The sequence below is a fragment of the Tympanuchus pallidicinctus genome, unplaced genomic scaffold, assembly GCF_026119805.1.
Source record: "Tympanuchus pallidicinctus isolate F22 unplaced genomic scaffold, pur_lepc_1.0 scaffold5, whole genome shotgun sequence".
NCBI lineage: Eukaryota > Metazoa > Chordata > Aves > Galliformes > Phasianidae > Tympanuchus > Tympanuchus pallidicinctus.
Genome location: NW_026294769.1, coordinates 65,322,734 through 65,349,473, shown reverse-complemented (window position 1 = coordinate 65,349,473; position 26,740 = coordinate 65,322,734). Strand labels below are relative to the sequence as shown.

The window sequence follows — 26,740 nt, the reverse complement described above, 5'->3', positions numbered from 1 at the left end:
GTTTCCGCTAGTTTCAGTGGGTTTTCAGTGGCCTCCAAAAAAAAAATGCAAGGAGAGCTACAGGAGAGAACCCAGAATATCGGTTTCCAATGCTATAAATCATTAATCTATGGCTCCTGAAGTTCCTGAGATACCAGTTTATGTTGAAATCAAAATGTGGTGTGGGAGGGAATAGGTACAGGGGTCAAGGGACAGTAAGCAGAATAATATGATTTCAAAACATAACCACGATTGGTGAAGAACAGCACAAGTAGTGTTAGAGCTCGTGAACTTTCCCAGTAACAGTAATCTGAGTGATTTTTTAATAGCTGCTATTTGTGCAGGGCAATAAAAGTATACTACTTGGTTGTATTGCATAAATACTAGAGCTGTTAAGTCTCCAACACTTCCTGTAACTCAAGCACAAATAACTTAGAATTTTTACACTTGATGAAGCTATGGAAATTAAGAAAAACATATTTTAATACACTGCAGTATTACACAGTGCGTGCATAGAAGTTGTAAACCTGAGAAAACACACAGTAAGCATTTTCCAACAATATAGTTCTTCTGATTAAAGCAAAGGTCTTCTTAGAGTTGCAACACATCCGAGTTGTGAAATAGGAGCAATTTGTTTAAGTGACAAAAGAAAACAGCTTACCTAATCCTTTTAGAAGATCCCATCAATTAAAGAAAAAGCCCTGTCTTCAGATGAAAAAGCCCACCTTACAAAAGGGGATGTGAAACGAGATTCCCATGGTACTTGTACCCAAGCAAGGCAGGAATTGCAACTCTAACTAAAACTACCTAGGTAGCTACATCAGCTTTCTGCTACACAGATACCAGTTTAAGTAAGTTTTCAATTCAGAACAGTCACCTCAGCTTCAGCCACAACTGGCAGATCTATACGTTAAGACATGTAGTACATATGTCACCATTTAACAATAATCTGTAAAAAAAATAAGACTTACATTGTTTTTTCATGTCTTTAAGTTGATCCTTAAAATACATATATTTTTCATTTTTTTCCAAATCCGAGTCACTGTTCATGCTCTCCAATGCAGTAAATTTTTCTTTTACTAGTGATTTCAGATCTGGTATCTTTTCTGGTTTGTCTTGTTTTATCTGTAAGGAACAAGAGACAGAACGCTGTTATTCGCTGTGACACACATGGCAATACACAAATGTTTGCCAACAAATTCGTGAGCATAATCTCCCTTTGACACCAGTTAGGGTTCTGCTATGAAACCATGAACTGCTGGTAATTATTTATCCAAGAAAAACTAACTATGAAATGTATAGACTGTCTTCCAGTGTCATTTAACTCAGATGCTGTATGCAGAGCGTATCTTACTTTAACAATAAGGACAATTGAACCTCTGTGGTCAAAGTTACCTCTGTGGGTGGCAAAGGTCAACAACAACCAGCACAGCATTGCATGTGAATGTAACAAAGAATCTAACTCTGTCCTAAAGGGTAAAAAGATGGCTGAAAAATAGAAATTAAAAAGAAAGGAAGAAAGGAGGAAAGAAGGAAAGAAGAAGGAAAGAAAGAAGGGAAGAGAGAGAGAGAGAGAGAGGAAGGAAGAGAGGAAGGGAGGAGGGATGGAGGGATGGAGGGAGAGAAGACGGAAGGGGAGGAAGAGAGGAAGGGAGGAAGGGATGAAGGAAGGAAGGAAGGAAGGAAGGGAGGAAGGGATGAAGGAAGGAAGGAAGGAAGGAAGGAAGGGAGGGAGAGAAGAAAGGAGGAAGGGAGGAAGGGATGCAGGAAGGAAGGAAGGAAGGAAGCAAGCAAGCAAGCGAGCAAGCAAGCACATTCTCTAGTTTTGCTTGCTTTAATTCCCTTCTCATCATTTTTTTCAATCAACTCTTCAGAGGCTTATAACCTATATGGTGACTGATGTAAAAACAGCAGAATATGCAGTACAGATAGCTAATACAAAATGAAACCACCTCAATTTATTTGTGCCATGTGAACAACAAGCATTAAGCCATACAGTTAGGCAAAAAGATCGCTACTTTAAAAGCACTTCCTTACAGTAATTGCCTCTGGAATAAATGAAAAATTTGACTGCAAATAACAATGGAAGTCATGACAGAGGCAACGAAAAGCTACTCTAAGAATGTAAAAGTATTCTGGGAATTCCTTAAAAAACAATACGAGTTTTCCCTTCTGCTTCTCAAGCCAACGTTAAATTTGAGGGCACTGTACCTTTGCTAGGTCTTCATATGAATTATAGTGGTGGGCTGGGGACAATGTTATGCACTGACGGCCAGCAGAAGTACAGCCTCTGAAAGAAGGCAGCATCTATCAAATCTGTAATCATAAACATTTTCTGAACCAAAGATTATTTCTACTCCAGCCTATACAAAGCATAGGGCAAAATACATCCATCTGAAACAAAGAGGTAATACCATCTATGCTCTTCTCCAGCTGCACACCTTAAATCCTGCCCCTCACCAGACAGACAGCATAGAGCCCACTGAGGAGCCTTTAATTAAATTGATTATGTGTTCCACCATTCACAGAGAGGCAGGGAACCCTATGGGATACATTTTATAATAGGAATTCCACCAACTATTAGTATTCTTTCAAGAGCAAAGATAGTTTGGTGCATTTATATCAGGTAGGTGCAAGTTATGGCAAGGATAAGAATAAGAAAAAAACACAAACAGCCAGGTGATAGTCTGCAGTTTTCGAAGGTGCTTGGAGACAAAAGATCACCAACCACAACACCCAGCTGCAAATGGGGCAGACACTGTACAATAAGCACTAAGAAAGACCAGCAGCAGCATCACAGGTGCTCAGACCGCTGCATAAAACCAGGCAGCCTCATCCTCTGACACTTGGCAAAGACAGCAAAGAAAAAAAGCCAACCTATGCCTCGGGCAATGGGGCAATCATATGCACTCGAATGATTTGTCTGTCTCAGCACTGCTGCAAAAGAGAACCCACCGTAATCAAAACTAACATTGTTCTGCACTCAGCTGCAGAAGAAACTTGGCTGTCAGCTGTATTCAAACACAGAAAGCATTTACTACATCAAAATACATTTTAAATCCAACACATGATAAAATAATGATTTGATTTGGACAGCACACAGTGCAGACACACTCCTTCCTGCCACAGCTCCTTCAGGCCGGTACAGATGTTCTCTCCCTACTACCATGTCTGAACAAATAATACCCAGTCACTACTCTCATCAAGAATGAGAGCACTATGACCAGATAACATGTACAAGATCCAGCTGTGTATACTGAAAAAAAACAAGTTTCCAAGTTGCCAATACTCACACAAAGAAAAAAAGAAACAATCTGGATGTTCATTACATATGTCTATTTGTCACAATGTCAATTAACTATTCTTCTCCATAGGGATTAACTTTTCACATCAAGACTGTTAGATCAGGCTCTTTATATCTAGTTCTTGACTCGTGAAAGATTTCAGTATAGAAGCTCATCAAGCAGTGTCTCCAGTAATACCCTTGAGTCCAATTTCCAGAATTAAAGGACTCAACACACATGAGCAGAGCAGGAAGCAGGAACTGTAACTTACACCATTATGTTAGCAAAAAGGACAGATGTTTGAGAAGCCGCACTGTATGTATGCAAAGAAACTTTGGCCCTGCCACTGTGGGACTAAAAAAAGGTTCATGCAGGCATCTACACTAACCTCAAGGGACCCAGTGCCTGCAAATTAGAGTCACACAACTCGCTGCCAGATCCTAGAAGGTAAATGCATGTCATGTTCTTAAAGGCAACATGAACAGATCCCCAGTTGCCAAGGAAAAACTGTCATTCATACCAGTTATTTTCCCATCAGCAGTATGTGAAGCAGTAAAGACAGTCCAGCAATGCAGCATGCATGACACAGGCTCAGACAACCACGTAATGTAGAAATCTGTAGTCAGATGAGAGAGATGGTTGAAGAACACTCCTTCCTGTAGTTTAACTTATTTCATGTGTTTACAAGATTGAATTCAGTTTCTGTTCACCTCCAGATGATTGCTTTCATTAACATGATTAACAGGGACACCATCCCTGACCGCACTCAATACTGCACTGTCACATGCTATTACTGAAATGCCAGGTAGACCTTCTGGAAGGTCTGCATGTCGTAGGTGAATAATAAAGCATGTCCACCCACTGTAATAACAAGTAAATACGTTTGCTGTGCATGAGCAATTTCTCTCTGGTGCCGCATGTCCTACTCCATGAATAGGTTTAAGAACAGTCTCATGCAACAACACATGACAACAAAAGGAAAAAAAAAAAACATGACATCAAACCTAGCTCCTCAGAGTGGGGCAGAATTGCAACATCTTACACTGCATCAGCACACCACACTTACAGGTACATTCCAGTTTTCTTTAGTTCTCACCACCCACTGCCTAATGTACAGATTCATGACAGAGGTAGTGATGAGATCAGCAAAACAAAATGAAGGAGGCCAATATAAATACAGGATATGGTAAAGGGATGGAACAGAACTGTTAGTACTCAAGGTAACAAGCTGGGGTCATATTTTTTTTATTTCAGGAGCCTATCAGAGAGATGCTCACTAGCAAACCTAAAGCCATCAGTATGTTCAATTTGTCAGTAAAAATTACTTCACATGGGAACCATGAAAAGACATGTTAAGCAAATGGCTGTTCATGCAGCACTGTCAGCCAAAACCAGCATGCTAAGCAACACCTTGCAGTCATTAGTCAATCCATTGAGAGTTACATTGATTTTGAAATGGGGTGGAGGCATACACACCCTATAAAGCATCCTGGAAATGACATATAACTATGAACTGGGAGTGTTAAGGACATATGGTGAAAAGAAGTATCAGTCACAACAGCTTGTTTACAGCAAAAGAAAAAGCAGAAGGATCTGCTATGACAGTCCCAAAGCAGCAATGAACCACATGAGTACTTACATGGAAGCTCAGCAATAAGAAGAACAGACATGTTATATAAGATCATTAATGGTACACCATACATGATCTAACAGCATTTCTGACAGGAAAACATACTGAGAAATACAGCCCCAAAAATACACTGTTCAAGGAAACACAGCCATGATTTACTTATCAAAAGAAACATTTGCTCATGGAAATAGCTTATTGTGTTTTAACGGGCAATGCTTATGAAATGAGCCAGCCCACAGCAGCTCTCTGACTTCTGTCAACATACATCCACAGGAATGAGCCTTGTTTTTGTAGATTCTTTCACTGGCACAACGTGTGTGTTAAATACATAAACAGTTAGACTGCCTCCAAAAATCCATTAGCCAATCTTGCACAATCTTAGGCTTGCACAAGCCTAAGAAATTTGTAAACTCCAGGTATTCTAAGAGCCAGTCTGGAGAATTTTTATTTCATCAATTAGCACTGTCAAAAGGAAAGGAATTCTTCTGTTCGAGATCAGTCCCAGAGCCAGTTAGGTCACAGAATCACAGAATGGCCAGGGTTGGAAGGGACCTCAAGGATCATAAATCTCCAAACCCCCTGCCACATGCAGGGCCACCAACCTCCACATTTAATACTAGACCAGGTTGCCCAGGGCCCCATCCAACCTGGCCTTGAACACCTCTAGGGACGGGGCATCCGCAGCCTCTCTGGGCAGCCTGTTCCAGCACCTCACCACTCTCATAGTAAAGAACTTAAATGTCAGACATACCACTGACTAAAACTGGACCAGTTTTAAGCATTAATCTACAAACAATAAGGGATCGGTGCCTAAAAAGGCACTAATTAGCATAACAGCATGCATGCAGCATTACAGTGTTAAGTAATTTGTTCTTCCCAGTGTTAGATCTCAAAGCATTTTGCAACTATTAAAGAATTTAGCCTCAAACATCCATTGTGACATACATACTATCAATTGTATTTTACAAATAGTAAGACTGTGGCACAAAGAGATGAATAGCTTAGCCTAAGGATGGACAAGGAGACTGTGGCAGGACTAAGAATGAATAATTCCCAGCCCTCTACTTTGAGCACAAAGCCATCCTTCTACCTTCCCTTTTAATTGAGGGAAAGTTCGAAATAATACACGCATATAAATAACGTTACAACAGCTTGTGGCTACTTGGCAAACTTTGTGACAAAAGGGTGGCATTCTGTGTGCCACAAAAATGCCCCATTGGATATGCACTACAGTGTCTCAGCATGTGATGCTCCATGGTTATTCCCTAGCATTTTCGTCTCTCTTGAACCCTTCTCTCTAAGTTCTTTAGCTGCATGTCTTATATCTCATCGCTGCTCTTATGTACTCTTTCTCAGGGTCATTTTTAGGTCCCTTAGTACTGAGGAATTTGCCATTTCATTGAAATTTCTTGCCACGCCTGAACCACGGTGGCATTTCCTGTACAGTGATGCTATCTTTTCAAAGAATTCCAATTTTTCTCCTTCAAGCCACATATTAGTTGTTCCCTGTAATTTAATCCCGTTAAGCTATGGACTTTTAAAGTTTAATTTACGGATATTATTGGCACTAGGTATTTCTGAGGCTAAGAAACAATCCTGTTTGCCAATGACCTTTTTAATGATCAAGTCAGCTGACATGGCAGAATTTCTTCATTTTCCAGATTCTTTGTTGTTTCACTTATGAAAGGGAGGGTGATTACTCACACAGTGCTAAGAGCTCTGAGGTTACCTAGATGCTTATATCCTCTTGAGACAACCCAAAAAAGTATAGGCTGACAGCCTCCAACTAACTCTAAACCCAAAACTCATAGTACTTTAGACTGCATTTACACTTCATCCATGTGTTTGTGCATATGCTTATGGAACACTGATAGCAGTTGTGACTTCTGAATAGAAAACAAGTGTCTCATTGCTTCTGCTGGGAGAGAATGTCTTACCTCTGCAGATTTGATATTGTACTGGAACACCATCAGCATTTTTCACACAGGTGACGTCAAGTAGTTCAGGACTTTGTGTGACCAGCCAATGAAACCTTTCTAAGATCCAGTTTGGATAGCTTGGGTAACTCGCACTTTCTGAATTGGTATAGCTTCAAAAATGTCTGGATTCAGACATACATTATTTACTTCAGAGAACTAATGCCAAGAATTATTGGCTATGTAAGTACGGACATGGACAGAAAAGCCTTGGTGGACACTGTCATTAGATAAGAATAATCATTCTTCCTTTACTTAGACCTGCTATGCAAGAGAATCAAACAAAAACGCGCTGTACATTTCTTGTTTAACGATCCATGTGTCCTATTATTTCATCCCTACCTCAGTAAATAATTTCTTATTACAAATATGCAGGCTTTCAACACACACACTTATTTTACCTCGGGGCAAGTCAAAGTTTGCTGTGATTATTTATTACAACCAATTTTTTTTCACTGAGAGGGAAAATAACATGGGAGCTAAGTAAATTTGTGGGTTGAGTCACCCTTACTCTTTGTGAATCATGTGAGAACCAACTCGAAGTGAGTCACCACTGTAACTGAATCAGGCTGCAAAATTTCAGCTTAACCTAAACAGTCATTTATTATTCTTCAATGGCTGGATTCAAATCCTTAGCAAACATCAGATCATTTGTTGATGCACAAATAAAACGCAGCTCTTGGAAACATCTGCAAAGGCAGTCAAAAAGGACATCATCATTCAGCAGCAGGATCAGCACTTGTTTGAACACGGCTGCTGCAGTCAGGATCGCCTCAGGGCCCACATCTGATCCAGGAGATTCAACACCTCTGCACACCATGGCTGCAGGGCCGGGACTCTGGTTGAGCAACACCTTCGCAGACAGTTGTGAAATGCCAAGAGAGGCATATTTATGAGGGTTGACCCATACTTATGACACATAGTGCCTATTAAACAGGGCCAGCACAACAGAAAATGGCTGTCAGCACGTTTCAAATAGCCCCAAACTGCCAAAATAACAGTCTAAAGGGGAAGTAGAGTTGCCGGGGTTCAAAAGCAGCATGCCAATACGGTGGCTGCAGCTAAGGTACATTCTCAACACAGTTCCTTTTCCCTACTACAAACACAGCTGGAGATGTTTAACCTTTATAAAGAAAGCAAGCACAAATTCTGTAGGCTTATGCTGTGCATACAGGGGTATATCAAACCCCAGCTCCTCAGAAGTCATCACATGTGGGAGCCATTTTGGTAAGCCTAGAAATGGCCTTCAGCCCACTCTGTTTACATTCTTTCTCCTGTTTGGAAAGGAACTGAATATACAGAATGGAATCAAAGTGAGCACCCGATAAAGGTACAAAATTACCCTGTTACTTACTATGGCAGAGACAGGACTCTGAACATCTTTCCATTTCTCTCCAAGACCCCCAGTGTCTTGCTTTGCAAAGTACAAAGGGGTAAAAGGAAGCAAGGAAAGGGAATTGCATTTAAATACCAGTACTGGAACCATTTGTTACCAATACTGTAAAACTGGCTTGTAAAGACAGCAATAATTGTGTTACAAATGAGATTCTCCCAAGATACTAAAGTGAAGAAAGTTAGTAGATATTTATTACGAAGAATGGAATTCTGTCTTCACCTTGTTTCTCTCTGCTTTTTCAATACGTGATGTATAAATACACAAAATATTCCAGAGTATTTAGGAAATATTTATGAACACATCTAAGAATTACGGCTTAAGACAGTTGAACACTAGCGTAATTGTACTGACTTCCTCCCTACCTAATGCTCTGCCACAAAAAGAGTTTACATGCAGGTGTAATACAGACACAAAACATCTTGTTCTAAGCAATTTTGCCTGAGCAAAGATTAGGGCCTTTAATAACAAAAATAACTATATTTATAAAAATGCTGCCTTTCCAGTAGCATGGTAGAGACTGTGAGGCAGATGGTGCATCTCTCTTAGCAAGGTTGATTCAGCAAGTGCATTGGGCTGTTGAACCAGTTTACCAAGTTGCTGATTAATTCATATATTTAGAAAATACATTAACATGGATATTACCTTTTTTTGTGTGTGTGCGTTTAATGTCCTATTCAAACTGATGAGAATTTAGACATTGATTTCAGTGGGAGAAGAAAAAGGCCCTAAGGTGATTTCAGATTAACAACTTGTTTACTCTTGCATGGTGCTGCCTGGTTGAGATCATTAAAATCCATGTTTTCCATAGTGTGAAAAGGACTAAATCCTAAAACAAGCACAATTCAGTGTTATCTTCATCAGCTCCTACAAAATCCTGTTGATTTATATCACCTGTGAAGCTGATCCTTGATTAAATACAAAGTGTGACTTATCCTTTGGAGAACTGCATACATTATGTTTATTAAAATCTGTTGATTTTCTAGAGGTGTTTCCCACATTCCCCAAGTATGCCTTCAGTGAAAGTCAAGCTGAATTTTTTCATTTTTTATTCCTTTTGAATCTTTTTTGTTCCAAGGATTAAATTCTTGTCCCTCAGAAGTTTTTTACTGACGGCATTTCTTCTTCACACTCGACAAAACAGCAACGTTAGTCTTGCTGTCATTCTTCAGTAAGATTGAACATAACCTTTAAACCTGTGGGAATCAGCAGCAAGATTTCTAAGTACAGACTCATGCTTTACTTGAATTCACATAAGTTGAAAAACATATATCCTGTTTGACACTTACAGCCTAGACTCACTGAATTAATATATCCATATAAATATCAGGATCAACATTGGCAGTAAGTCCAACAGAGCCAGCTCTACCTTTAACACTGATTTCAGCAATGGTGCAGAGCCACGCTAACCAGAAAGAAAAACATCGCTGAGTGTGAACTAGAGTCTGTACCTAGATTTACTTATAAGCAGATAGCACCTACCCTGTACCTGCAATGGGTGCAAAAGTGGGTGTACCTCGCTTACATGACAGTCCTAGTTTGTGCCCTCGAGCCAAATTGCCTTTATTTGCCTTTTATTGTGAATGCCTTAGAGATGAATCTCTCCCTTGAGCCTTTCCACATATCACATTCTTCAATCATTAATAATGTTTTCCTATCTGGTTTCCTATTGGGACAGCCCTCCGTACAGTAATTAGCCACTAAATCCCAGGTCTTATTTCCATTATTATCCTTCTTGATTTACCAGTTCCAGCTGACAGCTTGCTTCTCTTTCCTTGTCTTAGCAAACACCATGGGCTTTCCTAGTACACACAGGAGTGACAGGTTGCACAGGACACTCTGGAATGCTAAGATACTCTTCACTATACAGGTCTCCCCAGTTCTTACAGGCTTCCTGAAGGCCATATAACATCAGACAGATAATGATGTTTTTAACTGCAATTCTTCTACTTCTCTCTGCTTACAGATCACAGAATCACAGAATTGTAGGGGTTGGAAGGGACCTCAAGAGATCATTGAGTCCAACCCCCCCTGCTAAAGCAGGTTCCCTACAATAGGTCACAAAGGAAGGCGTCCAGTAAAGTTGTGAATATCTCCACAGAGAAGCGTTATGAAACCTGAACAGCTATTTTATTACAAATTATTACATGGAGTTCCTTATCTTAGCTCAACACCAGCTTGCTGAAATACCTTACTACTCTCTGCAGTAAAGGGAGCTTCAAATTTTGCGAATACAGTAATAAGTTCTAATTAAATAAATACTACTGACAGCAATATCTAAGTGTAAGATGGATAGGAGATGCAATCTGATAGCTGAGCATAGAACAGAGAGCACAGAAGAGTTTTTACAAATTCACAAATTTCCTTTCTGTTATCTTCAAACTCAATAGATGTGTTTTTTAATCTTTCACAGCTTCTGCAGTGCTATCAAATTTGTCTCCCCAGAGGCCAAAGACCTCTCCTGATCACGCCTCTCCTGTCATTCCAAATTCTTCCTCGAACTTACAGTCCAAACTCTTGTATATAATACTGGGTTTTGAACTCATCCTTCTTGCCTTATTACAACGCTTTTCCTTTTTTTTTTTTTTACCATGCCTTTTGAAGATCTCATCACTACTCACCACAATTTATCAGTATTGCACTTTCCCATTTATATCTATCAAACTCACTTTTCCTTCGTTTCTCTGATTCATTCACTGTATATCACACATTAAACTGATTCCTCTCTTATTACTAATTACGGGGTGCCTCCATCCTTCCTTTCTACATTAGATTCTCACCAAATTCTTGTGTCACTGGCAAAGCAGCTGGGAAGCAGAGGGAGTGAGTTTGTGCCTTCTGCCATGCAGGGCTCACCTGTGTCACCAATAGTTTATGCTGAACCTGGAACGTATCACATTATGTGCTCTCCAAGTGCAGCCTCCAAGTGTGCAGTTATCTGAGAGTGTTTTGTCTTGGGAGTGCTACTGCTGCACACTTCCACCAGTGGAAGTCACAGAATCACAGAATCACAGAATGGCCAGGGTTGGAAGGGACCTCAAGGATCATGAAGCTCCAACCCCCCTGCCACATGCAGGGCCTCCAACCTCCCCGTTTAATACCAGACCAGCTGCCCAGGGCCCCATCCAACCTGGCCTTGAGCACCTCCAGGGACGGGGCATCCACAGCCTCTCTGGGCAGCCTGTTCCAGCACCATCATCTCAAGTCGTCTCACTACACATAGAAAGTGAAACAGTATGACTTATCTTAAAGAACTAACCTTACATAATTGCATCTCACTTTTCAATGGGGGCTTGAAAACACTTAGAATTCAACTTAAAAATAATTATTCACTATAAATCAGATTTCATCCACAACTCAGCCAACCATTTGCAATTTTGGACAGAGTAACTTGACATTTACTCTTATCAATTTGCATCATAATTGTGCCTCTTTGTTTCTGCCTTCTGCCATGCAATAAACAGTCTTATGATAATACTACCTCCTCCTTCATGAGTTTCTCATCTCCACTAACCTTTCCAGTATATTGTCTTGTCCAAGGAATCTTAGTTTTGACAGCAGACACCATCTCTACGAAATAAAGGGCAGCTGATACCTACCATTGTTTTTAAGATCTTGACAGACTCCAGTGATGAGGAATGAGGAATGTTATGTAAGATACTATTTGCAAAAGAGCCCAAGAACAGGACATACAACTCCCTGAGGAAGTTATGGATTACAATCAGTAAACAGATAGATCATTAGCTGGTCAGTCATTTCATTGTTCACATGGAAGAGAGAATGAGACGTCTACTGAGACATAACAAACGTGACAAAACTGAGAAGAATACTCAACTCACCAGCAGAAGAAAAAAAAAATAAAGTCTTCTGCAGTCACTAACTCAGAATGGAATAATTAAAAATCCCACTTCAGAAGCTACTGCTTTCAAGTGGAACTGCAGATCTCTATTTGCATATTAGGAACGCTTGTGTAGATTTCCATGCTCAATCTGGGTATGAGATTGCAGATGGGGATGACAAGACTCTGAATTAGGACAAATCAAATGGATGCAGACTCATGAAATCCTGCAGAGATAATTATAAGTCTTTCAAGATGATGTAATTAGTACATTAGCATGGTTTCCTCCTTTAGCTGTAAATAGATTTCTAACAATGTGTAAAGCCTTTATGTCTAATATATCAGTTCTGTTAAAAGCCTTCTTTGCCCTTCTGTTTGGTCTGTCAGCATCATAATAAACTCCTACTTTATGGCAAATCATTAGATTCACAAAAAGACTAAGTTGTAGCAGAAATGTGAATTTGCCGCACGTAAACTTCAGACAAAATGATATCTAATGCAATCCCCTCCCTAAATTAAGCACTCGGACTTTTTATAAAATAGATGAAGAAAAGTAAGTGTCAAAAAGCAGCAACTGAAAAAGTCACCTGTCTAAGCAAAAAGATGTCTGAGCAACTCAGTAGGACAGGGAGTCCTGTTCCTTTAATGGGGATGGGTGCCTCCACCGCAAACCCTCTCCTTGAGTCAGATGCTTAAGCCAGCCAAATCCTTCCTCACAAACAACGATGAGAAAGACCCACATGCTATCAGATTTAATATCTAAGTGGTTAAAACAGTCATCAGTAAGGTAAGTGACCCGTTTTCAAATCTTTGCTCATCCCATGTGAGTTGTCCCAGCCCATAGGCTATTAGGTATTCAGGGGTAAGACATCTCGGTCTCTCCTGTTTGAAGTCGTTCCACTTTGTATAACTAATTAAAAGGTAATTGGAGCAAGTACTTGAACCTGACTCTCCCACATCCCAGGTTATTGCCTAACTATTCAGCTGAAGAATCACTCTCTCATTTTGCCTCTTAAAGATTCTTAAATCACGTAAGCACTTCTGAAAACCCTATTCTCAATATTTCACATACAAGGATTCACAGAACACAATCACATTCATTTCAGAGTTCCTACAGCACAGACCTCCAATTCTTCTAACACACAGTACCAGCTCACTTGTTCAATGGCAAAAGCTAGGCAGTTTTTGTTTGGTTGTTGTTGGGGGACAGATGGATGCTACTTCAAATATTTTATCATAATGTAACCCATTTTTGCAAGTACAAAACCAACTCTTCCTGTGAGTGTTGATTTCTTGCTTGGAGAAGGCAATGAGAAGCCTCCAACAGTATTCATAGATAGCAGAATAAAGGAGCCTTGGTCTTTCACAATGATTGATAATCACTCGTTGGATTCTAAAAATACTGTATGGGCTTCAGACAGAGCTGATGTGATGAACAGATCTCTGCTCTAAAGTGCTCACAAAGTAAATGACGGACCTGGCAGACAAGCAACAATGCAATATAAACCACACATCAGGAAAAGCACAGATTACAAATCCAGGATAACCAAACACAAGTGAAAGCTTGTAAGGTATTTCAAAATAATGCCAGCCTGGCGTAACAGGTGTTTGTTCAAGGACTGAAAGGGCATAAAGAGCTGATATAAGAAAGATTGCTGACTAGGGAAGAAATATTTCAAGAAGTGCACATGACAAAGGAATTCAAGGAAGGCTGTTCAACTGAGCGACACATGCAATAAATGCAAGCAGTTATCCAGCACAAATCTTTTTTTTTCATTGTTACTCTGGGTTACATGTCCTATATGAGAGTTCAATAAAATAAAACACAGAAAAAAAAGAAAAACAAACAGAAAAAACCATAACACTCAACTCACAGCAAGAAAGCAGGGAACACTGATGTAACTATTCTGCTTACGATGTTGGTAAAACTTTCCCCATGAACAAAATTCCAGTTTCAAAATGTGAATTAATGGCAGCCTGAGAGGAGAGAAGGAAAAATTTTAGAAGTGTTGGGTGAGCAGTGGCCTAGGAAAACTAAGAGTCCAACAGAGAATTGTGAAATGTTACATGTGACAACATCACACAGCAAGAGGGGAAGATCTGATTCAAGAAAACAAAATTTTGGCTGTGTAAAAACATACTGGTTCACTTATGGCTTACAGAAATGTTTTTGTGATACACCACTCCCAGAGCCTTCAGCTTACAGGAGCTCTTTGCCATAGCAGAGGCTAGTGGTGACATCATGCGAGCACAAACCAATCCTCAGAACAAAAGGTTAAAGTCTTTTACAATACTTAATTTCTGAAGAGATTTTAACATTTAAATGCACCATTACAAAACAAAATGACTCAGTATAGATGTAATACAGATGTACCAAAACTCATTAGTCATTCAATAAAACAGGCACCGAGGATTTACTAAAAATACTTCATAGAAGAAAAATAACATATATTTACTTTACTGCATGGTTGTTGTGGAAAGCACAGAAAATAAATCCTACATAAATCAACAATCATAAATAATTTGTCTGCCCCTAAACTAGAACTGCTAATTCCATTCGTAAAGCAGCAGAATTAACTCATCCCCAGATCCCAGCTCTGGCTTTGAACAGCAGTGCAATAAGCAGCAATGCATGACAGTACCAGCAATCACAAGGCCCTACACAGCAGGAACAAAAGAACTAACTGGCAGTGCGAGCAGCTTGCTGCCAGGTGACAGTCTCAGGAGGGGCAAAGCTCTCCTGCATCAGTTTCCTGCCCACCAGGGGAGCCCCAGCAGCAAGGAGCCTGCCATCGGGAAGTGAATACAGAAGCAAAGCAGTAAACTTGGCAGACAGACTGCGGGGAGAATAAGAAATCACAGAGATAACACTGCCACATCAGGGCTGACGCGAGGGAGAACAACGGACTTGAAGAAGTTTCTCCAAGGCACCAGGTTGAGGCCAGTAGGATAAGAAGGAAAGTATGACTGAAGGAAGAGAACAGGAACAAGCAGAGTGTAGAAGCTGGATGCCAGTGACTTCGGGTAACAGGAATAAAGCTGTTTCCTTCTCCAGCTGCGCCTCACAGTTTGGAAAAGCACTGGGTGTTTTGGGAGCAAATACTGAGTGGGTATCTCAAGTCTTTGGATTATTCTGAGCACTGAAATGCAGCCGTGTTAGTGACTGTTGATTATCCCCCACGTGAGACAGATGAATTCAGCCCTGCTATCCAGGCAGGTGTGCTCCTCATCCAGAGCCAAGGTCACCGACAGTGCAGAGAGACTGTCATCATTTATCCAGTCTCCCAGATTTTGCCACTTGCTGCTAATCTTTGTAGAACAGAAGTAACACAGCCAAGGGAAATCCCAAGCAGCTCAAATGAAGCACAGAGATCTGAGCAAACATGGGATGGCGGAAATCCCAGTCCTGCTTTCTTCAACTCTTCTAGTCAAGGGAGAAGTTTGGCTAACAGATGTAGCCAGGAGACTGATGCCTTGAAGGATGGCTATGAAGATAGGGAAGCCACCTGACAAAAAATCCTCTGTGAAGAAATCTGCTCACTTAGTGGGGATGGCTTTAAATTAAATTCGCTGAGGGATGGGTACTTATGCCCAGAGGTAAGGAGACAGTGCATATGGAGCAGAAAGAATGTGTGAGAAAAGCCTAGAAGGGAAAATTACACATTCCTACTCGGAAGGGAGGGCTTGCAGAGCCTTACCTCCAGAATCTGAATACAAATGCACAGAGCTTGGGCAAGGTTTGGAAACTAATGCATCAAGCTTGGGCAATGAACAAGAAGAACTGGAAGTCCGTGCAGAGTCAGAGTTGCGATTGTGATCAGGATCACAAAGATGAAATGGGAAACCATGCATGACTGGAAAAGTGTCATAAAGACTGGTCAAGAAGAACAAGTTGTGAGAAGGGCAGCTGCACTTTCTTACAGAGTATCTCATTGTCCACGCGGAGTTCCAGTGTAAAACAGATCCACCAGGAATCTTACCATCAAAAGCAAAGGCAAGAGCAGTACTGGTCACATGGCATTGTGGACCTTTTACAGACCACATGAACAATGGGAAGAAGTGGATAATCTAAAATAACCCACTTATTGGAGTTGGTACTCCTTGGAGATTTCAACCATGTGAGCACCATGGCAATGTTTCCAGACTGCACTGATGATAACTTTTCAATACAGATGCTAAAGAGACCAAACAAGGTCAATACTCAACCAGTAAGCATAAACAGGGAAGAACAAGTGGCAAATGCGGCCACCAGTATTAGCTTGGGAGCAGTGACCACACACTGATTGCACTGAGGATCCAGAAAAAGACTGAGAAAGCAAGCAGAAGGTGCTTTCAGGACTTTAAGCAACTGAACCTACCAACTGTTAGGAATCGTTTAGCTGAAACTCCTGGGAAACTGACACAAAAGATGCCAACAGTAGGTGCTGAATTCTAACAGAAAACTTACTGACAAATCAGGAATAAATCATCCTGTTGTAAAAGAAGACGAAGCATTTCAGTAGAAGGCTCACAGGCAAGGAGCTCCTTAATGAACTGAAATGCAAAAGAACAGGCAACAAAAGGAAATACAAAAGCAGTGCTTTGATGCTTGAAGACAAAGCCAGGAAACCCTAAAGTATTTTTTACAGTTAAAACGAGTGATGACAGCAAGAAGAAATCCTGTAAGATCAGAAGAAATGTGGGGAAATTAAAGAATGAGGTACACAGACTAGTGATCGCTGTGTTGGAAAAGGCTGAAGTACTCATCATATTTTTGCCTAAATCGTCAGAGGCAATGATTCCTCCTAGATTTCCAGTTCTACCAGGACTGGTTGGGAAGGAGCAGTCTATGGAAGAAAAGTTAGGAATGAGTTGAAGAAGAACACTAAATGTATTCAAATCCATACTGCTAGACAAGAATCATCAGAAAGTGACAAAAGAATCTTAGAATAACCGAAGTTGGAAAAAACTTCCAAGAACATCTAAGTCCAACCATTCACCTATCATCTATGTTCCTTAGCACAACTTCTAAACAATTTGTGAACACCTCCAGGGATGATGACTCAACCATCTCCCTAGAAAGTCCATTCAAGTGCCTAATCACATTTTCAGAAAAGAAATTTTTCCTAACATCTCACCTGAATGTCCCCTGGTGCAACTTGAGGCCATTCCTGCTAGTCCTATTGCAAGAGAAGAAGCCAACATCTACCTCACCACAACCTCTTTTCAGGGAGTTGCAGACAGCAATAAGGCCCCTCAACAGCTTCGCTGTCAGTACTTGAAGCATGGCCTCACCAGTGCTGAATATGGAGGAATAATCACCTCCCTACTCCTGCTGACAACACTTTCTGGTACGAGCCAGGATGTCATTGGCCTTCTTGGCCACCTGGGCACACTGCTGGCTCATATTTAGCCAACAGTTGATGAACATCTCCAGGCCATTTCTCCACACAAACTTCAAGCCAATCTGACCAAAGCCTGTAGTGTTGCCTAGGGTTGCCTAGCGTTGCTTGTGGCCAAAGTGCAGGACCAGGCACTTTGTCTTGTTGAACTTCATTCCACTGGCCTCAACCCAATGATCCAGCTGGTCCAGGTCCCTCTGTAGGGCCATCCTACCCTCACACAGATCAACACAGTTTGGTGACATGTGCAAACTTACTGAGGGTGCACTCAATCCCCTCATCCAAGTTACCATTAAAGATATTAAACAAGTCAGACCCCAGTACCAACCCCTGGCGAACACCACTTGTGCTCAGTCGACAGCTGGATTTAACTCCATTTACCACCACTTTCTGGGCCCAGCCCTCCAGCCAGCTCTTCACCCAGCAAAGAGTGTAGCTGTCCAAGCCATGGGTTGCCACCTTCTCTAGAATACTGTGGGAGAACTGGCTGATGTGACTCCAAGATGCCTTGTCAGTTACCTACAAAAAACATAACTATCAGGACAGTTCCATGACATAAGGAAAAACTTTTTTTCTCAGAGAGTGGTCAGGCACTGGAATGGCTGCTCAGGGAGGTGGTGGAGTAGCCATCGCTGGCAGTGTTCAAGAGGAGTCTGGATGAGGAGCTACGAGACATGGTTTAGTGCTTGTGGTAGCGATGGTAATGGGAGGATGGTTAGAGTAGATGATCTTGTAGGTCCTTTCCAACCTCGTGATTCTATGATTCTATGACAACAGGAGAAGAGCAAGTGCTATCTCTGCCTTTCAAAAAGACATGAGAAAGGACTGGGGCAACTATAAGCTGATTAGCCTCACCTCAGTCCCTGAAATGATTATGTACCACATACTTTTGGAATGCACTTCCAAACATGCAGAGAACAAAAAGTCAGTCAGCATTAATCAAGATGGACTTACAATTAGTAGATAGTGCTTGATCAACCTGATTGCTCTATGTGATGAAATGACCTGCTAGGCAGACATAGGGAAAGTGGTGAATATAATCAAATGGTCTAGTCAGTAGATTGAAAATCAGTGGGATTGCTCTGTTGAGAGGATAACACCTACGATAAATCTAACTGGCAGACAGTACCTAGCAAAACACTTTACTGCAGAATCAGAGAATAGAATCACAGAATCACCAAGGTTGGAAAAAACCTCCAAAATCGTCCAGTCCAACCACCCACCTACTACCAATATTCCCCACTAAACCCTGTTCCTCAGTACAACATCTAAATGTTTCATGAATACTTTCAGTTACGGTGACTCACCGACCCTGGGCAGCCTGTTCCAGCGCATGACCACTCTTTCAGAGAAGAAACTTTTCTTAACATCCAACCTGAACTTCCCCTGGCACAACTTAAAGCCATTCTCACTAGTCCTATTGCTAGGCATGTGAGAGAAGAAGCTGATTCTCACCTTGCCTTTGCTGGAGGCTAGGTAGACCACACCAACAGCCTTTCCCTCATCCACCTGGATGGTCACTCAATCATAGAAGGAGATGAGGTTGGTCAAACAGGATCTGCTTTTCGTTACCTATACTGGCTGAGCTTGATTCCCTGGTCGTCCTGCACATGCTGAGTGATGTCACTCAAGATGATCTGTTCCAGAACCTTCCCTGGCACTGAGGTCAGGCTGACACGGAGAAACTGGAGTTTGCAGGGAGGCAAAAGCTACTTGCAAAACAGTCACAAAATGGTGGACCCAAGCTTTTCTCAGCAAATGAAAAGGTATAAAAACACATTTTTTTCTGAAAGTCAACTTAATACTTTCTTTAGAAAACAAACAAACAAACAAACAAATAAATAACATGCTTTGTGGGCTCCCAGTTTTCTTCTGTAAAATGCCACCATGCCAGAACTTTGTTGATCACATTTATAGTCCTGGTTGGATCACCTTTCTAGTGTATAACACTGCTAATAAGTATATAAAAGGCATTTTTATGTTCACTGATCCAAGAATATCAAAGAGTGTTCTTAAAACTTTCAGATTGTCATCCATTAAAATAAGTAGAAAACCTACTCTGTATGGATCCTAACTGCTCAGGAAAACATTTCATCCCATGTGGTGTGCCTGAGATCAGAGCAGGTACTGAAGTTGGAATTCCATCACGTCTAAGCGGCCCCGTAAGACACTCACCCAGGGCTGTAGTTCATCTTCTCTCATCAGTGCTACATACCTGATTCAATACTTTGAACAAGTTATTAAGTTTTCTTGGGCATTAAGGGAGAAAACTGGCTGCATGACAAGGATCTAGCTGAAGGCTTCTCTTTCCTTTGGTTCAAGTGGGTGTAGCTATGCTAACTTCAAGGAGGATTTTATCTGCTGTTACCTAATTATTAAATGGTTTGTGTAGTTTTATATGACACGGATTTGCAGTGAGCTTTCAGATTAAGAAATTTTCAATTATGTAACAATGCCCTGAGCAGGAGATGTTCATTTACTCATTTTTTAAATCATCAAATGTAAGAGCAAGAACACAAAGATAAATTACTAGATACCCTGAAAATGTTCTATTTATTACAATTTTGGAGGCGAAAGGTAGTTTTTAGATAGAACTATGTTCCCAAATAGTGCAAATGTTATTCCTCTAAAACCAAGCAGCCAGCCAGCCAACATCAATTTCAGAATGTGGTAGTGCATGTATGTTCTGTATTTTTTACCTAGTTTGATTTTTATTGCTGAAAGATGTGAGTAGTGCATCAGACCAAAGATCTACCTAGCACATTCTCATCATTAACAGAGGCAGCTGCAAAAACCTGGAGAAGGAGTATAACAAGAGTGATGAATAAAAAGATATCCAGCTGTTCCCCAACATATATTTCCCCTACTCCTTGCAACCTGCACATTAGGGGTTTCCCAGGTCTGTGACTGTATTTGTGTCGAATGGCTGTGAGTGGTTCTTTCTTCCATGAATTTGCCCAGTGGATTTTTGAACCCTTTGATGCTTCTGGTCTCCATAACATCCTGTGGTAATTAATTCCACAATTTAATTATTCACTGTGTAAAATGTTACTTCCTCTTCTGGTTTAAAAGCTGCTGCTAGATAATTTCATTAAAGGGCCCTTTGTTTTTATATGACACATAATGAATAAGCATTTCTGTTCCATCCGTGGCTGTACATAATGCTATTATAGTCATCTCTTATCTGAAATAATTGACAGTTTCTCTTCGAACAGAAGTAAAGCCACACCTGTGATCCTCTGGGTGCTTTTTACTTTATCTGGATTTTCTACTTACCATAAGAAATTGTTCTTCAATTAACAAATTAACAGACTTAAAAGCACTGAAAAGAACGCTTTAAAGTACTTATGAGTACTGTGGCTCATTTGGGGCACTAATACACTTTAAAACTATAGTTTTCTATGCTGTGTGTAGAAAGCTGGTTGATGGCATCTGTCTGTATATATCTTTTTAAGACTGACTGATGAAGGAGGCTAGGCATATGCAAACTTAAGTGGTAGATTAAAGAGCATGACTAGTTACCTTCAGGACTAATTAACTCACACAGCGTTAGCAGAGGAATACATCGCTATAACTGACTAGGACAGTACTGTGCAAATCTGACTAGTAGGTCAGATTCTTGTAAGACGTTGCTCAACAGGATCTCTACTGTTCTGTTGGATTTTGTCTGCCAGGCGATATCACGCACTGCTGTGGGTGGGGAAGAGCCAATGCTTCTGTAAGCCTTCTCCAAGCGCATGCCATCTGATTAGTAACAGCCAGCTCCAGTTTTGGCTGAAAGAAGAGGACAAGAAAAGGATTCTAAATCCTCAGGCTGTAAGGGGGGAAGCAGGGAGAGAGGAAGTGCAGTTGCCCAACAGAACAAATATAATCAATATGCCACGTCCAATCACGTAACATTCAACAAGTCTTTATATTGGGTACTGCACTTGGGACATAACAGCACACACGTGGGGCAGAGTGGCTGGAAAGTTGCCCAGCAGAAAAAGACCTGGGGTACAGCTCGACAGCTGGCTGAACATGAGCCAGCAGTGTGCACAGGTGGCCAAGAAGGTCGGTAGCATCTTGGCCTGCATCAGAAATAGCATGGAAGCAGGACATGGGAAGGGTTTGTTCATCTGTACTCACGGAGACCACACCTCCAATACTGCATTCAGTTTTGGGTTCCTCACTATAAGAATGATGACGAGTTGCTTGAGTGCAGACTCAAGCTGCTTGTGCAGACAGCAGTAGTAAAGCTGGTGAAGGGATCAGGAAGCAAAAATTATGAGAAGCAGCTGAGGAAACTGAGGCTTTTCAGTACAGAGGAGGCTGAGGGGAGAGGTCAGCAATCTACAACTACCTGAAAGGATGTTGCTGCAAGAAGGGTGTTGGACTCTTTTCTCAGGTGTCAAGGGACAGGACGTAATGCTGTAATGCTCTCAAGTTGCACCAGAGCAGGTTTAGCTTGGGCACTGGTAAGGATTTTTTCACCAAGGTGTTCAAGCATTGCAATGGGATACCCGGGGAAGTGGTGGAGTCTGTGTCCCTGGAGGTACTTAGAGATATATGGGAGATGGCACTAAGGGTGATGGTTTACACACGGTTTAGTGATGGGATGATGGCTGCACTTGGTGATACTGAAGGTCTGTTCTAACCTAGGTGATTCTATGACTCCTGGGTAAAGAGGCGGTGAGGAGGAGGGCTGTGACTCCTTTAGTAGAGTTTAACAGTGATGGCAAAGGTGGGTTTTTTTTAGGGAGCGTAAAGCTGGTGCAGCAGGGATTTTAATAGCTGAGTCCAGAAACCCTCTGTTTCAATACTGTTTTACTGAACTGGACCAAACTGCCCCTAGCACAGGCTGGCCTTTGCCTGTATCCCTTAATCACCTTCAAGTAAGCATAAAAATATCTATGGAGAAATATTTCATTCACAGCCCACACATCACCATTACAACAATTACCACACACCACAAAACCACACCCTGTGAGATTGCCCTGCGAGAGCTGCCATCTTTCCAGAAACCCTTGTAAACTCACCTTGCCCTACACAGACTGCTGGGGAAAAAACAGCGTAGTAACAGCTTTGAACAAAGGATGAGCATCTAGTTGAACGAACGCTGTGAAATATTCATATTGAAGCAGTGGCAATGCAGTAAGGCACAACATATGGGGAAAAAAAAGTCAGAATTAACAGTAATATCACATTCCTGTGTGTTTCTGGAATTTATCAGATGCAATGTGTGTTAGCATTAATGTGAACATTACACTTTACATGGAAGTTTCGAGCACAGTGCCTTTTAAGACATCCTTAAGCATTAATGCACAAATCTAAGGGTAAAATAAATGCTTCAGCTCAGGTTATGTACTTAGCCAAATAAGATGAGAGCCCAGAAATTAGTTCAGCTTGCCAACCTTTATTATCAAGCGTAGTGTTTGTAACCCACAGTAGGTTATCAACAGCAGGGCCACACTTGGGAGATACTGTGCCATCTGGTATTGATTTCTGGCAGGATTTGGGTCTTCCCTAAAACCTATCTATCTCAAGCTGGAAAGATAATTACATGTATACACACTTTTAAGCAGTATATATTTCTAATTTTAATAGGCATTAAAGTAGGCAGAGTTGCATACTGCAGCAAACCACAAAGAAGTCATGCTCTTTCTTTTTTTCCTTTCCAAGCACTAACTCTCATCGACAGGAGTAAAGAGAAAGGTGAGAAAGAAAGACAGTTCAACATTTGCAGAACAGGCTGAGCGCAAGCGCTGAAAATCCTGAGAAAGTCATCATTTAGTGAAATAAAAGCAACCACACAAAGCTGCTTTTAACCTCCCAACACTAAAGAGAACAACAAAATGCTCCACAAACCTTCCGTTCTTCCCACTGTAGCAAAGGCGTTAAATATGCAGTTCTCTAAGGGATAAACATTCAATACAATGCATATTACGAAGTCACAGGCGTACAGTACATTCTGAACCATTTCTCTGAAAGAGTGGTCAGGCACTGGGATGGGCTGCCCAGGGAGGTGGCGGAGTCACCAACCCTGGAGGTGTTCAAGGAACGTTTGGATTTTGTGATGAGGGACATGGTTTAGTGAGAGCTATTGGTGATGGGTGGATGGTTGGACTGAATGATCTTGTAGGTGTTTTCCAACCTTGGTGATTCTGTGAACTACACGTAGTATCTTACATGTACACTCCTGCTGCTAAGCGGCATTGGATAACTCACCAAACTCCCTAATAACATAAGCTATGAGGAAGCTACAAACGAGAGTAACAAATTCTAACAGATCTAAGTGACATTCTTTAACAAAAACAAAACCATTCACGGTAATATCAGCACCAAAAAAAAGTGTGATTTATTAATGCTGTAAGCAACGCTTCATCTGTGATTTATCATAAAGCTGCTAAGAATTTAGCAGAGGGAAGATCTGTGAAATTTAATACTTTTATTGATAAGGTCAGGAAAACATACGAGGAGAAAGCACATGTTTTTAAATGAGTTGTCTAACATTTAAACTTCGGAGGAGGAATATTAAAATACGCACAAACTATCTGGAAACAATTATACTAATTAAAACAATACTGAACATTTGGAGAGAGACATTTTATGGAAAACATTCCAAACTTGTCTCCCCAAAGACACTGATCAAATTGGGTGTGTTCAATTAACAGGAGAAATTAATTTCAAGTCAAAACCCCCCACTGCTGGGAATCATTCAGCCCTTAGCATTCCCCTCAACAGTGGCCCCAGCATTTAAATCCTTGTGCTGTCAGCAGGAGCTTTCTAGATGAGGTGGTTAATTTGAAAGACTGTTTTCACTGCTGATCAACCGAAGCTACGGCTCCACTGTTTCCAGCAATAGGTTTCATCAACAACAAAAAATAATAATCCCTGATGGGAGATGAAGATGGCCTTTTAATTTGCACTGGCTGTCTACCTCAACACCTACCCAACAGAACATTTCATAATTTTATCTCCCTCCACTAGAGTAAGCTCAGCCAGACAGCATTAACTCATGTTACCTCTGAAACACAGACATTGCCTAGAAAAGCAGGGATTCAAACCACAGGGACTTTCAGTTGTTCTCTGTTCTGACCCTCTGGAATCCCAGAAACAGTTCAGACTGCCAATTATAATCCCTAGCGTTAAAATAAAATCATAACAGAGCAAAACACAAATTACTTTGAAATCTTCAGATAGAAAAAAAAAAAAAGCCCTCTTTACAGACTGAGATACCGTTCACATTTCACAGATGTGGAAACAGAGATCGTGGTTGGGCTAGATAGTAAATCCAGTTTCAGTATGTGTAGAACAAGATCAAAAACACCACAGCTGCTTGATGCACTGATGAAGCACAACTCACTCTGCCAATTCTAATTTTGCACTGAATTATGCCCACCAGGTAGCGTCCGTCCTTCTGCAAGGAGCACGCAGCCAGCAGAGTGTGGTATTTTGTGATCTGCCTTACTTGATGAAAACTCTCTATCAGGTAGTTTGGTACTGCACAAAAGTGGCATTAATGAACACAGGACCGTAGCCCATGGCACAGAGCAAAGCAATTTGTCATGGTCAACCACATAAGCTCTCAGCAGACCTGAAAACAGTATCCAGCCTTCCTTCATCCCAGGCTAGTTTGCTACCTACAGGACAAAACCACTGCCCATCATGGCAAATATAGATTTCAAATTAAGATGGAGTCCTGAGGATTTCTTTTGCAGATTTGTTCTAACCACTCTCGCTGCTGCTACCCCATCTACAGAGGTCCCAGCTCCACATGAGGAGCACTTCTTTTCACCCAAATCCTCACTCTGCAACCAGCTTTGGCCCTGCTGCTTCACCCCTACCCATGAAGCCAAGACACATTTCAGCAATACAGAGTTGACACTGCAAATATTTAAGAACATGTTTAGCTTGACAAATGTCACCACAGAGAAGTCAAACATACAGATGTTCATGCACAAGGGCTTCCAGGGTTAAGACTCCAAAAAGCAGGGCATGTTTTTATGCTTGTTACGAGACACTACTGAAGATGTGCTGTATAACCCACATAAATCAAAGAACACTACTCCTACTGCTTTATATACTGCTTACTAGACAAGTATTTCTACTGCGGCTTATTAAATGTGGACTCTCAGCGTAATATTGTAATGAACTATACACATGAATTACCAACTCTTGGGAAATAAAAAATCGGCTTCTATCAAATGCTTAGCCCAACACATAGAGAGAGACACAAAAGGTAAAGCAAATATTAAAAAGTAAACACTAGGAATGTGTTGAAATGCATGTTTGTCCCAGTTTCTGCAGGAATTAAGTACACAGCTACAATAGGGCAATACTGTCTGAACCGCTGTTTGGAGACTACAAGCACTGCGCTATTGATTATAAAACTACATCAAAGGAATTGCAAAGAATAAACTTAAAAATGATAAAGAATTCCAAAGCCATGAAGTGCCAGGATTAAGTGTGTCTGCAAAAGATTTATTAAGCCTTACGGCATTATACCTATGAGGAGGCACAACTACAGTCACATACTGTTTCCTTCTTGTTGGCCTGTCCGAGTCATGAGAAGGATTTGGCACAATGCTCTTAGTTTCTTCTATGAACGTCTATAAGCTTCCATAAGATAGACTGAAATGGCTTCCTTAGTAGACAGCAAGTCAACAAGCAGCAGCAAAGAACAATTTTAATTAGCGTCCAGTGTACCAAAATAAAAGCCATCCAGTGTTATAAAAGATTTCATAAGAAATTTGAAAGAAATTCCCCAGAAATCTATTTGCTTGATGGGAGAAAAGCATTTTTCACCAAAGGATTGACCTGTTGCTGCCGATGGTGCAGTTCAGTATACTACAAGTGCACTTCAAGACAGACTCATTGGCTTCTACAATGACAGTCAGAATAAACATAGAGAAGGACTGCAAGACCTCTTTTTACTTTTCCTACCAGCTCAAAGAAGATTTCTCCATTTCAGCAAAGCTTTTTGCATGGGATCAGACTTCAGAGACATCTTTCTCAGCAGCATCTGTGCAGCAGAGGACTTTTTGGAGGAAATGCGCAACTCAAAATTGTCAGGACAAGCATATAATATTTGTGAATTAAGAAACATTGATGCACTGCACGTTTCAAACAGCACAAATGCTCTGAAGTCAGCTGGAATAGTAAAGGTCATAGATACAGATACAGACATAACCTGTGGCATTTGCCCTGAAGTGTGCTGTCATCATGACAGTGCAGCAAGAAGAAAAAGAAAAGCAAGGTGCTCATTAAGAAAGCATCG

At 41.0% G+C, this 26,740-nt stretch overlaps 1 protein-coding gene and 1 long non-coding RNA gene across 3 annotated transcripts in view; both read right to left on the bottom strand.

The window, feature by feature from the left end:
• The window catches only part of NSMCE2 (NSE2 (MMS21) homolog, SMC5-SMC6 complex SUMO ligase), a 127,619-nt gene that overhangs the window by 66,539 nt on the left and 34,340 nt on the right, over positions 1–26,740 (bottom strand). For both annotated transcript variants that reach the window (XM_052704861.1, XM_052704862.1), the window contains exon 4: positions 951–1,104. In XM_052704861.1, coding sequence (XP_052560821.1) covers positions 951–1,104 — 154 coding nt within the window. The remainder of the gene's footprint in view (positions 1–950; positions 1,105–26,740) is intronic.
• Positions 1–26,740, bottom strand: part of LOC128091579 (uncharacterized) — a 460,071-nt gene that overhangs the window by 400,975 nt on the left and 32,356 nt on the right. The window lies entirely within an intron of this gene.